This window comes from Pygocentrus nattereri, chromosome 19 (genome assembly GCF_015220715.1).
Source record: "Pygocentrus nattereri isolate fPygNat1 chromosome 19, fPygNat1.pri, whole genome shotgun sequence".
Lineage (NCBI taxonomy): Eukaryota > Metazoa > Chordata > Actinopteri > Characiformes > Serrasalmidae > Pygocentrus > Pygocentrus nattereri.
The window spans coordinates 9,911,121-9,926,341 of NC_051229.1; the positions used below are offsets into that span (position 1 = coordinate 9,911,121).

At 38.3% G+C, this 15,221-nt stretch overlaps 1 protein-coding gene across 1 annotated transcript; it reads right to left on the minus strand.

Moving 5' to 3' along the window:
- Positions 1-673: 673 nt before the first annotated feature.
- Positions 674-15,221, minus strand: si:dkeyp-94g1.1 (uncharacterized protein LOC797092 homolog). The gene is made up of 7 exons (XM_017702469.2): positions 15,185-15,221; positions 14,741-15,097; positions 12,071-12,409; positions 9,676-10,023; positions 4,458-4,790; positions 1,761-1,864; positions 674-837 (listed from the first exon to the last, which is right to left on the minus strand). The coding sequence occupies exons 1-7, from the start codon at positions 15,219-15,221 to the stop codon at positions 736-738; spliced, it is 1,620 nt and encodes a 539-aa protein (XP_017557958.2). The 3' UTR covers positions 674-735.

Below are 15,221 nucleotides of genomic sequence, written 5' to 3' on the forward strand. Positions count from 1 at the left end.
TGCCTTTAACTTAAGATGAAACATGATAGTTAGCTAACTGCTGCAGGGGGTTTCCAGGGCTCTAGCTCCAGATATTTTCAACCAGCCTTGAACCTTATGAGTTATAATTTTATAATTTCATCCCAGCTCAATTACAGAGCATTCTCATCAGAGAGAGAGAGAGAGAGAGAGAGAGAGAGAGAGAGAGAGAGAGAGAGAGAGAGATGGTTGAGTAGTGGTAATCATAAGAGTAAAGTGATCATAGAAGTAAACTGATTATATGAATAAATTCACTCTTATAGTCATTTTAATCTAAAAGAACATTAGTAAGTTAAAAAGTATTGAATAAATCTTATACATCTTTTTCCAGCTCAGCAGAGTTTGGTGATTTACCTGCTCAAACACACCTGATTACACTCACCTGTTAATTGCCAGGCATAGTTGATGTGTTTAAAGAGGGGAAATACCAATCTGTGCTGGACAGAACTAGAGGTGTGCACCCCTAATGTAAAGTATATGAAGAAAAATTACATAAAGAACAGAAAACATGAAAACTCTGCGCTATTAAAATAATTAAATACAATATTAAAAAAAAACTTCCACATCTTGCAAGATGTTAGCCTTGGGCATTGAAAAATTGAAGAAAGTGTGAAAAACAATTATTACTAGTAATAAGTTTAAAACAGATCTTGTATGTAAAAACTTGCAGAATTTAAATGTGTGCAATATTTCTGCAGAACTTTCTTCAATTTTTAATCACTTTTTTGGTTCCAGAGTGAACACTTTGGTATTACTCTTCTGTCTCCAGCTCAGTTTGGTATTATTAGCCATTCCTTGCCTTTTCAGTTGTTTCTCAATCTGCAGAAAGAGGGCGCAGGTGAGTCAGACTTTCAGATACCAAAAAACAAAGATGGCATGACATGTTTTACTGTTGCTTCAAACAGGTTATAAATAATATACTATGCATGACCTGGAAGTGACGGCTGAACACGTTTTTACATGATCTCTCTTGCAAAACAGCAGTTTTCTGCACTGTTAATATTTTATTCTCAAATGTATATTTGTGTGATATGTGTGGGATGTTCATGTCACTGTGTGTGTGGCAGAACTCAGGTATGGATGTCTGTTAATGTATAAGTGTAGTAGAACTCAGGTATGGATGTCTGTTACTATATAAGTGTGGTAGAACTCAGATATGGGTGTCTGTTACTGTATAAGTGTGGTCGAGCTCAGGTATGGATGTCTGTTACTGTATAAGTGTGGTAGAACTCAGGTATGGATGTCTATTACTGTATAGGTGTGGTAGAACTCAGGTATGGATGTCTATTACTGTATAAGTGTGGCAGAACTCAGGTATGGATGTATGTTACTGTGTAAGTGTGGTAGAACTCAGGTATGGATATCTTTTACTGTGTAAGTGTGGCAGAACTCCGGTATGGATGTTTGTTACTGTAGAAGTGTGGTAGAACTCAGGTATGGGAGTTTGTAACGTGCTTGGTGTCTTTCTGATTCTGATGACTTGGTGAAACATGGTTGTGCCAGTTTGGTACTAAGTTCCATAGTCGGTCATCTTTTATTAAGGTTTGGCAGTCTGTTTGTTTACTTACTCCCAATAATACACTCAAATATCATCATAGAAACAGAATATTCAAAGAGCTTTAGAGTGTATTTAAAAAACTCTAGTAGTTTTGATGCTGATGAAAAGCATAACTGACCCATCTCGAATTACATTTCTACAAGCTAGCCTTTTGAGACTACTTCCTTAGCTTACAGAAACTTACCTCATTTAAGAGTGCAGCCTTCACGAGGGGGTCATTTAGATCTGATTTTCCATTTGAGGACACCGTCACCTTCACAATCTGCTTTTTCTTTTCCCTGTCCGCCTCTGCAGCAGAAAACAGAAGAAAATATGTCCTCACTATTGTAACAAACTCCTGAAATGGCAACTTGGATAGATAGCTAGATAGACAGATACACTTTTAAGGAAATTTAGCAGCCAATAACAGTCGCACAGCGCAGTTATAATAATAAGGGTGGTACATATAAAAATAATATATACAAAAAACTATCAATATGCCTATATACATCTAGAAAATATATGAAATATATATGAAATATGCAATAAAATCTATCCTAAGAAAAGTACAATAATGTACAAGGAGGCACAGGTAACAACATATAATGACAGTACTGAATAAATATATGCATATGTTGGTACTTAGAGTGGAAAGAAAACAGATTTTATTGTAAGCTAATATAATAACATTTCATTCCAAGTAACTCTGGATCATTTCCATTCATCATGAATTGTTCATGCAATGCAAAGAGCAGTTTTTATGTTCACTTAGAAAATTAATTTTACCAGAGATGCCCAGACTTTTGCATTGGAATGTATAATATCAGATCTTTCAGTATTTCATTTGTCCACTCATTTCTCTTTTCTACACTCCACTTTACTTGCTCCATCTTTCTACTTTTAAAAATCATAAAATACACCTATTTCCTAATGACAAAAGCTGTTCCAAAAAAGTCTCTGACATTATGCTCCCCTTCAAAGAGAGACAAAGGCCCTGTTTATTCCTGGCCACTTAATGTGAGTAGTATCTGGAGTGTATCTTGATAAGTAAATTTTAGCCACTTGCATTTACACTGCTCAAAAAAATAAAGGGAACACTCAAATAGCACATCCTAGCTCTGAATGAATGAAATATTCTCATTGAATACTTTGTTCTGTACAAAGTTGAATGTGCTGACAACAAAATCACATAAAAATCATCAATGGAAATCAAATTTATTAACCAGTGGAGGCCTGGATTTGGAGTCAAACACACAATTAAAGTGGAAAAACACACGACAGGCTGATCCAACTTTGATGTAATGTCCTTAAAACAAGTCAAAATGAGGCTCAGTATTGTGTGTGGCCTCCACGTGCCTGTATGACCTCCCTAAAAATGCCTGGGCATGCTCCTGATGAGGTGGCGGATAGTCTCCTGAGGGATCTCCTCCCAGACCTGGACTAAAGCATCCGCCAACTCCTGGACAGTCTGTGGTGCAACGTGGTGTTGGTGGATGGAGCGAGACATGATGTCCCAGATGTGCTCAATCGGATTCAGGTCTGGGGAACGGGCGGGCCAGTCCATAGCTTCAATGCCTTCATCTTGCAGGAACTGCTGACACACTCCAGCCACATGAGGTCTAGCATTGTCCTGCATTAGGAGGAACCCAGGACCAACCGCACCAGCATATGGTCTCACAAGGGGTCTGAGGATCTCATCTCGGTACCTAATGGCAGTCAGGCTACCTCTGGCGAGCACATGGAGGGCTGTGCTGCCCTCCAAAGAAATGCCACCCCACACCTTTACTGACCCACTGCCAAACCGGTCATGCTGAAGGATGTTGCAGGCAGCAGATCGCTCGGCATCTCCAGACTCTGTCATGTCTGTCATATGTGCTCAGTGTGAACCTGCTTTCATCTGTGTAGAGCACAGGGCGCCAGTGGCGAATTTGCCAATCCTGGTGTTCTCTGGCAAGCGTCCTGCACGGTGTTGGGCTGTGAGCACAACCCCCATCTGTGGATGTCGGGCCCTCATACCATCCTCATGGAGTCGGTTTCTAACCGTTTGTGCAGACACATACCACATCTCCTGGTAGCGCCTCCAGCCTCTGGACACTACGCTGACAGACACAGCAAATCTTCTGTGCCATCCTGGATGAGCTGCACTACCTGAGCCACTTGTGTGGGTTGTAGAGTCCGTCTCCTGCTACCACGAGTGTGAAAGCACCACCAACATTCAAAAGTGACCAAAACATCAGCCAGAAAGCAGAAAGGTACTGAGAAGTGGTCTGTGGTCCCCACCTGCAGAACCACTCCTTTACTGAGTGTGTCTTGCTAATTGCCAATAATTTCCACCTGTTGTCTATTCCGTTTGCACAACAGCTGTGAAATTGATTGTCAATCAGTGTTGCTTCCTAAGTGGACAGTTTGATTCACTTGGAGTTATTGTGTTGTTTAAGTGTTCCCTTTATTTTTTTGAGCAGTGTATATAAACAGAACTTCTAACAACCTTGCAAGACCTGATAAGCCACCAAAACCTTCATCTTTGAGAGAAAGGAGAAAATCGTCCACTCTTGCTTCAGAAATGGGAGTCATTTATTGGGATAATAACACAAGTCAAAATCACCCCTCTGAACCTTTAGCGCCCAGGCCTGCTAAGACTTTTGAACAGTACTTTAATTAGACTCTTAAATATAGAACTACCAACAAGTGTTTTATAGAAGACATAAAAGAACCACCTTTAGTTCCCTAAAAAAACTCAGTGGATGTAATTTAAAGGTTCCATATCCGTTAAAGGTTTTTTTACTATGTTGGTTCCTTGGTTTAAGAATAGAAACATACATCCAAGTGATGAACAATCAGAAACCTTTATTTGTAAGAGTATATGTTTTTATTATTTTGCCATGAGGCTTTTGAGACTCACCTATATAGCAGATGAAAGGGTACCACCGATTGCAGTTGTCAGCAATCCATTTCCCAGAATCACCCATTACTAAAACAGAACAACTACCAGCACCCGAGCTTGGCTGTCCTGATGCCCAGTTTCTAAATAAGAGGCTCCACTGGTCAGACCATTGCCAGGTGCCTGAGAACAAGCCGACCCAGATAGAGACCCCTTTAGTCACAAGGCTGGTCACCTGCTTCTGCTCCCAAGGAGAACGAATGCTGGCCAGGTCAGTGTAGGTCGTTCTGCAGTAAGTCTGAGCATCATACCAGTTTTTGGAAGTTTGTACCAAGATGTAACTGCCAGTGCCCCCTGTAACAAAAACAGCAGACAAGGATGTTCTCACAGTTCTGTTGAACTGAATTACTCTACTGGTACTAAGAGTGGGCGATATGGCAAAATAGCAACATGATACTTGAATAGATTTATATTCCAAATGATATACAGTGCCCTCTGTAATGACTGGAACAAAGGAAAACATATGTTTTTTGCCTCTGGATTTCATGTAAGTAAAATGCATATAGTTTTAGTAGAAATGAGAGGGTTTGTGATCACTCAGGTGTGTTTAATTGCTCTATTTGTGCAGGTGTATATGCACTTTATGAACAGCTGCTCTACATATTTGCACATACGCACATTATTTCACTTTGCACATACTGTACATTTTTACTTCTCTTTTTACTACTGTTTTTAGTTATTCTTATATTTTCTTTTTTTATTCTCTTAAGATTATATTCAGTCAATGGAGGAACAGCAAAGTATGAATTTCATTGTACAGTGCAACTGCATGTTTTGCTGTGCACATGACAATAAAACTCTTGAATCTTGAATCTATAAGAGAGCTTTCAGCATCTAGTCTTGATTTTGGTCATGCTTGGAATCTGCTGTTCTTTGTCAACTTGTCAATTATAGTCAAGGAAACCATTATTAGACTAAGAAGCAAGAATGAAACAGAAAGAGACATTGACTTAAAATTAGGTTTACCGAAATCAATTGTTAGGGACTAGTGAGCTTAGTAACCCTAATGAGACTGGTAGGCCAAGAAAGACCTTAGCCGATGAGAGAAGAATTCTGACAACAATGAAGAAAAATCCCAGATCAAAAAACACTCTTCAGCAGGAAAGTGTGGATTAATCAGTGACCACTGCCTTTAGAAGATTTCATGAACAGAAAGAAAGAGGCTACGCTGCAAGATACACACCACCAGTTAGTCATATAAAGATGATAACCAGGTTACAGTTTGCCAAAAAGTACTTAAGGAGATTGTAGAGTTCTGGAGAAATTGGATAGTTAAGACCAAAATTAACTTGTATTAGAGTAATGACAAGAGCAAAGTGTAGCAGCAAAAAGAAACCGCCCAAGACCCAAAGCCTACGTCTGTAGAACATGGTGGTAAATGAAGAAAACAATATAACTGCTGATGGCAGCAGCAAAATGAGGTGTACAGAAACATCTTATCAGCTCAAATTCAGGAAAATGTCATTGGACGGTGCTTTATCCTACATCAAGACAATGACCCCAAACATACTCCAAAAGCAACAAAGCTTTTCAAAGCTAAAAACTGGAAAATTCTTGACTGGTAAAGTCAGTCTCGATCTGAATCCCACTGGGCATGGCTTTCAAAGGCTGAGGGAAAAATGTAAGGAGACTAGCCTTTTAAAGACACAGGAGCTAAGGACGGCAGCAGTACAATCCTTGCAGAGAAGATATTCGACACCTGGTGATGTCTACGAGTCACAGACCTTAAGCGGTCATTGCATGAATAAAACTACGTAACAAAGTATTAAACATATGCACTTGCATATGTGCCCGTAACTTGCCTTTGCTTATTTTGTTTGAAAAACAATCACTTCTGTACACAAGTGACAAATTCCAGTCCCCCCAGTTCCGTACTTTTCACTTGATTTGTAGTTGTTGAAGTCTATACTAGATCTGCAAGATTCGACCCTTTCTCTCTTAGGAGGCCACCAAGGTGTTTGTTCAGTCTCTTGTCGTCTCAAGCCTTCACAACTCCGGCTGACTGACTGGTCTTCCTATGTGGGCCAACAAGCTTTTGCAACTGAAGGAAGCAGGATGGCTTGTCTTTGATCTTCCTAATTCATTCCACTGCTGCGTTCCCTTCCCTGGCTTCCTGTAGCTGCCCACATTAGATTTAAACCCTAATGCTTCCCTACAAAGTCAAATATGGGCCAATCCCCCTTACCTTATGGCAATGGGTAAAACTCGATCTGCACCTTGAGCCCTTTGAGCATGCTTGTTATGAGCTGCTGAAGGATCATGTCTGCTAGGAGTATATATATATATATATATATATATATATATACACACACACACACACACACACACACACACACACACACACACACACACATATATATATATATATATATATATATATATATATATATATATACACTTTGTGCACAATTATTAGGTAAGTGAGTATTTTGACCATATTATAAATTTTAGGCGTATTTTCTAACTCCAAGCTGGACAAACTTGAATGCTTAATGGATTTAAGCATAGCAGGTGATGTGTATCTGTGTAATGAGGGAGGGTGTGGCCTAAGGATTTGAGAAGAATCAAGCGTGAAGCTACCAGGAACCCATAATCTTCCAGTTCTATCATATTCCAGAACTGCAACCTACCTGGAGTACCAAGAAGTACAAGATATTCAGCGCTCAGAGACATGGCCAAGGTAAGCAAGGCTGAAACCCGACCACCACTGAACAAGACACATAAGCTGAAGCATCTAGACTGGTCCAAGAAGAATCTGAAGACAGATTTTTCAAAGGTTGTATGGACTGATTAAATGAGAGTGACTCTTGACGGACCAGATGGATGGACCCGTGGCTGGATCAGTAACGGGCACAGAGCTCCACTTCGAGTCAGACGTCAGCAAGGTGGAGGTGGGGTACTGGTATGGGCTGGTATTATTAAAGATGAGCTGGTTGGACCTTTTCGGGTTGAAGATGGGCTCAAAATCAACGTCCCAAGCCTACTGCCAGTTTTTAGAAGACACTTTCTTTAAGCAGTTGTACAGGAAGAATCTGCGTCTTTCAAAAAGATGATGATTTTTATGCAGGACAATGCTCCATCACATGCATCCAAGTACTCCTCTGCATGACTCAAAATCAACTCCCAAGCCTACTGCCAGTTTTAGAAGACACTTTCTTTAAGCAGTTGTACAGGAAGAATCTGCATCTTTCAAAAAGACGATGATTTTTATGCAGGACAATGCTCCATCACATGCATCCAAGTACTCCTCTGCATGGCTCGCCAGTAAAGGCGTTAAAGATGAAAAAGCTATGACATGGCCCCCTTCCTCACCTGACCTGAACCCAATTGAGAACTTGTGGGTAATTCTTAAATGGGAGATTTACAGTGAAGGAAAACAGTACACCTCTCTGAACAGGGTCTGGGAGGCTGCGGTTGCTGCTGCACAAAAAGTTGATCAGCAACAGATCAAGAAACTGACCGACTCCATGAATGGAAGGCTTATCACTGTTATTGAAAAGAAGGGTGGCTGTATTGGTCACTGATATTTTTTTTTATGTGTCAGAAATGTTAATTGGAAAGTTTTGAGTTGTTTGTTTATAATTCTCACTTGAACAGATGAAAATAAAGTGAGATGGGAAAATGTGTGTTTTTCATTTAGCCACGTAATAATTCTGTGCAATAATAGTTGCCCAATAATTGTGCACATATAGATATTCTCCTAAGAGACTTTTACTTTCTTAAACATTCATGTTTGAGATTTATTAAAAATTTTGAATTAACCGAGAGCATTGTAGTTGGTGATTAATAAAAATAAAGACTAAAGAATAATTGTGCACACAGTATATATATATATATATATAAAGGATCTATACTTTTAGCAGACACATTATATATATATATGGGAACAAAATCTCATATCTCCAAAATGGTAACTACAGGAGAAGGGAAAAACCTAATTTACCTGTAGGTCAATGGAATCAGACAGCAGCAATTTATACATATATATGAGCTACATCAAGTTTCAGGAAATGACACAGTAAATGTTGAAAATTCTCCAAATGTTCATCTGTTGTTCCTCATTGTATTGTTTCCTCTGTTGTACGGACATTTCAGTGCCAGTAAGAACGAGTAAGTATTTTGCATGTACTGATTCATACAGGAAAAATTACACCATAAGTTCTGGGAATTACATGGTAATTACCAGGAAGTTACACTCTACAATACTGCATTATAGAATGTTACCTGTAAAAGTAAATATTATGTAAATGCTCTGTGGTCAGCATTATTTGATTGTCCACCTCTGGTACTGATAAACAATTCAATGACAATGTGTTTGTGTCTTTTTTGTATGTGTACTACTATTATGGTGTTGGTTTTGGTTAACTTTATGGTATGTTATAGTTTGGAAATATCAAGCCTTTTAATTTATTGCCTCGGCTTTGTCCACCATTTTTTTCTTGTTCGAAAAGAGAAATGCGTCGGGTCACGGTGATTTTAGGGCCTGTTCTGCTGCCAAAGTTGACACTTGCATTCACTCCATCTCTCACACCTCTAAGGGGTCATCTAATAAACTTCAATTCAGCTAATAAAGTAGTGAAACAGTCCTTAATATGGTGTTAGGGATTCTCCCAAGGGGAAATGGTAAAGTGGGTGAGGGTATGTTAAAACTGGTATTAGATAAAGTGGTGAGTGTCCATTCGTGACTCAAGCGATGTCTAGACCAACTGCAGTCAGAAAGAGGTCTCAGTACACGTGCTGGTAAGTTCTACTCATTAGCCAGAGCAAACCATACTGTATAAACTCAAACCATAGAGTTTTTCTGGCTCAATAAGACTTTTCCTTGAAATAATATCAAGGAATATTAATAAGATATTGGAATATCTTGCTGATGTACATGCCATGTTCTTTACATTTAATCAGTTAGACAATATTGTAGTAGCAGTCAGACTCAGTACCATCTCTACTATAGAAAAAACAGAATTGTTATTTTTTTCAATTTTGGTGTCAACTTGGCGGCAAAGGACTGATACCTTTGAGATTCCCTACAGATGGGCTATTACCACTACTTTCCATATGACAGAGTGGGACTGTTGCCCATGTCTGTAACAGTATTAAAATGGTTTGTCACACATCTATGTAAACTATGTAACATATGTTTCCTACCCTTACTTGATAAAAAAGAAAATTGTAGATTTACCATAGTAGCACACGAAGTGCAGAGCTACTCCGCAATCGTAATCACGCCACACTCCATCGACAGTAAATGCACACCATCCATTACCATTTGGCCTTCCTGCATCCCAGTTACTGAAATTGGACAGTATCTCATCTCCCGTAGACCAGCCCCAGTGTTGTTGTCCCGCTTGCGTTAGTCCGATCCAATAACCACTATAACCAGCAACCACAGCTTTCATCAGACTGCTCATATCTTCAACACTGTCTACAGTAGCTAGATCAGTGAATCTCTTTCTGCAGTAAGTCTGAGCCTCGGTCCATGACTTTGATTCGCTTACAAAGTAGTAATGGCGAGCAAGAGGCTTAATTCCTGTTGTAAAAGATATATATACACAGTTATGCTTAGAATAAAATCCACAATCAGAAGAAAACTATATTGCACTGATATTTTGCCTACATTGCAAGGGATCTTTGCAGGCAAAGATCTTTAAGACCACAAATTATATATGTATAACCAACCAAAGCCTTTGTTTGAGAGCTGATGCTTAATGTTTTCTACATCTTTCCAGAATGATTGACATTGCCACTCTCATTGAGGGTGATTCCACGATTGTGGTCCCATTCGCCCCATTTACTACTGAATCTAAGAAAACATGCATTTAACCATTTAGTAAACATGTTCAGGAACACAGGAGCCCATCTCAGGAACACTCTTTTCACATTCTTTACAAGCTTTCTTTGCAGAAAACAACTTGGTCCCACTTTATATTAAGTCTATATTAAGTTGTCCACATGTAATTACAGTTATTAGGGACACTTAATATAAAGTGGGACCAACAACTTAAATAAGTCATAGGATTGAAAGACAGCTCTGAGTTTTTAGCATAGAATTAGTGTGAAATATATTCTATAATTTTGGCAATAGGACTGAACTTTTAAAGTCACTCTTGATCAATATCATAATTAATGAAAAAGACATTACATTTCACTTTCCCATGATCTTCAGGAAAGGGACAAGCCATATTATAAGCCATATCATAAGTATATGGCTGCTGTCAGAACAAAACCTTGTATCTCCAAAATGATCATTTTACACACCATGTACACGCTCAGAAAAAAAGGTACAAAACTGTCCCTGGGGCAGTTCCCTGCTTGTCATGGGGTGGGACTTACAATGGTATATCTCAGTATCATTTGTCAGGGAACATAACTGTACCATAATGCACTGAAAGTATATTTTCTAAGTTATATTGACTCCACACACCCCGTCTCATGTCCTTTTTATGTTATCGTTCTGTTTTAAAAAATGAGGCTATGAAAAGGTACAGGTAAATAATTGGACCTTAAAACCACTGTTGTAGACACAAATATACATTTTTCATAACCTTCAACTGAAGACTGAAGAAGATAAAGGATGTTTAGGCATGAGACATTTAATGGATTAATAGATGGCTAAACTACTCTTTTCTGTGTGTTGTAGATGCAGGCCGCAGGCTTTAGTTAATGCTTTAAGGTTAAGTGAACATGTACATTGGTTGTTGCAAATCACACTTGTGTTCTACCTTCACTTTGCATACATATTTGTTAATATAACATCAGTGGAACTCTAATGGCAACTTAATAAGGAATCACCCTTGTAGTTTATCAGCTTCATTTTACAATGATAATATAAGAATATTCCTGCCTTTCAGTAAGGCAGGAATAAACAAAGTATTCCAAATTCATTAAAAAAAATCCTTACATTTTGTTTTCTTTTCGAAATTATTATGAAAACAATTTACAGGCATATGGAAAAATGTTTGATCAAATTACATGTTTTGTTGTTTTTCTAAGTGAGGATAAGTAAGACATTCCCTACAGAGAAACTCTTAATTCAGCATTATTTTCTGCAAGTTTCAGTACACAGTTTACATTTATTTGTTGAGTTGAACATGTTAGAAACAAATAAAATAGTGTCTTAAATTGTTTGTTTGTATTTATTTGTTGGTATGTTTATTTCATAAAATTCAGCAAATATAAATGTGGCAAATAAACAGTGAGAAAGGTGTTCTCCACTGAGAATGTGTACATATTTTCACTTACGAAACACAGTTTGACCCAAACTGCATACAACTGTAATTTACATCTATTTAATTCATTCATATGCCATTCTTAAATTCTTGTTTCATAAAGTGAAAAACAAGGGGGGCAATAATTCCAGAGCTCACTGCATCTATGAAAAGTGAGATCTTTTCTGGAAAGTTCCTGGAAAGCCACTGTCAACATACTATAATCACAACCACAAATTAAATCACCAATTAACAGCGTTTAGATGGTGCTGTAAATCACCAGTAACTGGATCTTGCATAGATGAGGGTTGCAATGAGGTTGTCTATGAAGGTAGCTCTTAAGTGGTAATGTTGACAAAGGACACTCACCTCCATAGCAAACGAATGGATTTTGGAGGTTACATTGACTTGGAGTCCACTTCCCAGAATCAGACATCATGGCAGCACATTTCTCAATAGAAATTGAATCTAAAGCATGTTCATTTGCCCAATACCGGAACGTGGAGAATCCTTCATCAGACCACTGCCCGGAGATCAGGCCAAACCATGCACTGGTGCTGTTCCCAACAATGTTAAGAACTTGCTGCTGCTCTTGTGCGTTATGGATGCTGGCGAGGTTTGTGTGGTGCTGGCTGCAGTAGGTCTGGGCTTGTGTCCAAGTAATGTTGGAGTTTATTAGGACGAATTTATCTTTGGCACCATCTCGATCTGTTATGTGATAGCATTAAAAAAAACAAAAACAAAAAATAAAACAGTGCAATGCAGACAATGATCACCTGTTACCTTGCCATTTGTAGCATATACAGTGCCTTGCAAAAGAATTCAACCCCCTTAAAAGGTATCAAATTTCAGTGACACCAACATTTTGTGCTTTGTTATATTGTATTTTAAAAGACTGAGCCTCAAACTGAATTGATTTGAAGTGATATTGGCATGTAAGGAAATATTCTGTGATAAAAATGACTACCTGAAAAATGCTGTTTGAATGAGTATTCAACTCCTGTGCTGTGGAAGCTCCTAGTTTACATATATGAAAAATATTGCTCCAGTAAGGATAAAACTAGCTTGCCATTAGGCTTTGAATAAAACACCCACTTTATTCAAGATCAGACTTAGAATCTGAAGGAAAGCTGTCAAAATTAAGATCAAGGCACATTTTAAGGAAACCACAGATACATACATATGCATAAAATAGGAAAACACAACAAAACAGCATCCTAGAAAGAAGAAAATACTAATGAAAGACCACATCATGGCAAATCTGAATTTTGCCAAAAAGCATCTGAGTGACCCAGCTAGAATGTGGGATAAGGTTTTGTGGTCAGATGAGACAGATTTAGCTTTTTGTCAAAAAAATTCAAATTGCTATGTGGCACAAACCCAATACTAAACATTTCTCAACCAGCACTATCCCAACAGTAAAGTACAGGGATGGAAGCACCATGTTTGTGGGATAAAGGATGGACAGATGGTACAAAATATAGGGAGATACTGCAAGACAACTCGTTTGCTTAGGTTTGCTAAAAACCTAAAGTTTGGAAAAAACAGTGGTGGACAAAGTACACAAATCATGTACTTCAGTTAAAGTAGAGATACCCAAGGTAAAATATTACTCCAGTAAAAGTAGAAGGCCTACCTTTAGACCTCCACTTGAGTAAGAGTACAAAAGTCTTCAAATGTACTTAAGTGTCAAAAGAAAAATTACTAAAAGATTAATTATGACTTTAATGTCATATCACTTTTGTAACAACTCTCACTTCATGAACTCATTTTAGCTTAAAATACTCCAGTGTCTCTCTTGGTAAAGTAGTCTTTTAATAGAATGTCATTAATTAGTGATGCTGATGTCTATTAAAATTATCATAAGAAAATCTAAACCACTTTTTACAAGCAAAGCTTCAGTTTAAGATTTCTTTGCAACTTAGTTACAAGACACTCCCAAAAATGTACACTGCTGCACTGACGTTGAACCGTAAGCTTGCAGCGGGTCGGTATGACCAACAGGTCAGAACAAGCTCAAAACAAAGTGCCGCTGTGCTGAGTGATGTTCTTGCTTTGCACTTCTTTCATTTTGACATGTTACGTTCTTATACACACAAACTAAAAGGAATGACAGATTTCACAGAACACAGTGGAGTAAAAAGTATGATATTTTACTTTAAATTGTAGTGGAGTGAAAGAAAAAGTCGTCTAAAATGGAAATACAGATATATGAAAAAACTACTTAAGTACAGTAATGAACTGCATTTACTTAGTTATGGTCCACCACTGGGGAAGAACTTCATCTTTTTACAGGACAAAGATCCCAAGCACATGGCCAAATAACACAGGAATGGTTGAACAACAAGAAGGTATATGTTCTGAAATGGCCAAGTCAAAGTCCAGATCTCAATCCAAACGAACAAGCATGAACCTACCTGAACAACCTGGATCTCAATAGCATTTTCTTTTTGTTTTCCTGCTTACAAATAATGAATTTTAACACCTAACAGCATATTGGTTTGCAATAACAAATACTGTCTGGGTAAGTGTCATTTGTAGGTGAATCTAATGACTTTTAAGGGGGTTGAATACTTTTGTAAGGCACTGAAGGTCACAGTCCAGTTAATCTTGCTGATAGAAAGTTGACCTTGATTCTTAAGTTTTTAGCAACTACAAGCCAATCTCTAAACTTTTATTTATTTTGGGTAAAATATTTAGTAGTCGTATCACAGTTGAATGTTTTCTTGACTGTAATCAATATCCGTCACCTATTCCAGCCTGGCTTTAGTTTAAACCATAACACTGAAACAGCATTAGTGAAGAAACAGTATGTGTATACCCCTCCTAATTAGTTTAGATGTTTTGACTTTACCTACTAACAGGTGTATAAATTCAACCATATAGTGATGCAATCTCCATAGTTAAACCAATATACCCAATCAACACAATCATCACCCCTTACTAGTAACTCTATATGGCTGCAGGTATGAAAACACAGATCAGGGACTGTAATCCCAAAAAAGAAACCTGTCACCAGTAATAAATGAATTCAATTACCGTCAAAGCAGACAAAGTACAACATTGAGGAGCAGGACGAGCTTTGCCATCCTTGTGATGTAAACACGCCACATGCTGCTTCCACATTTCCTTCAACTGGTTCTGTTGAGACCCAGTTAGAATAAGCAGATATATTCGCCCCTGAAGACATGACCCAGTACCTCTTCAGTCCAATCCACACGGCACCTGTATATGCTGGATCCACTGCTGCTTTCAGCCTGTTCATATCCTCCATGCTGCCAACAGTAGCCAGATCAATGTAAGTCGCCCTGCAGTAACTCTGAGCCTCCAACCAACTCTTTTTAACATTCACATAGTAGTACTGTTGAAGAGCAGAGGAGGAGATGCCAAAGGTTCCTGAAGATAACAATAAGAAACACTGTTAGATTTGCTGCAAAGCAGGCAGAACTGAGGGTTAAATACATGTCTGTGCTCACTTCCTACCTGACAGCAGTAACAGGAAAAACACATTCAGATCCAT

Coding starts and splice junctions, on each gene's coding strand:
- si:dkeyp-94g1.1 (XM_017702469.2), bottom strand. CDS start 15,221: ATGGATCTGAATGTGTTTTTCCTGTTACTGCTGTCAG. Junction 10,024..12,070: donor TCCATTCGTTTGCTATGGAG/GTGAGTGTCCTT, acceptor CTTTTACAACAG/GAATTAAGCCTCTTGCTCGC. Junction 4,791..9,675: donor GCACTTCGTGTGCTACTATG/GTAAATCTACAA, acceptor TTTTTGTTACAG/GGGGCACTGGCAGTTACATC.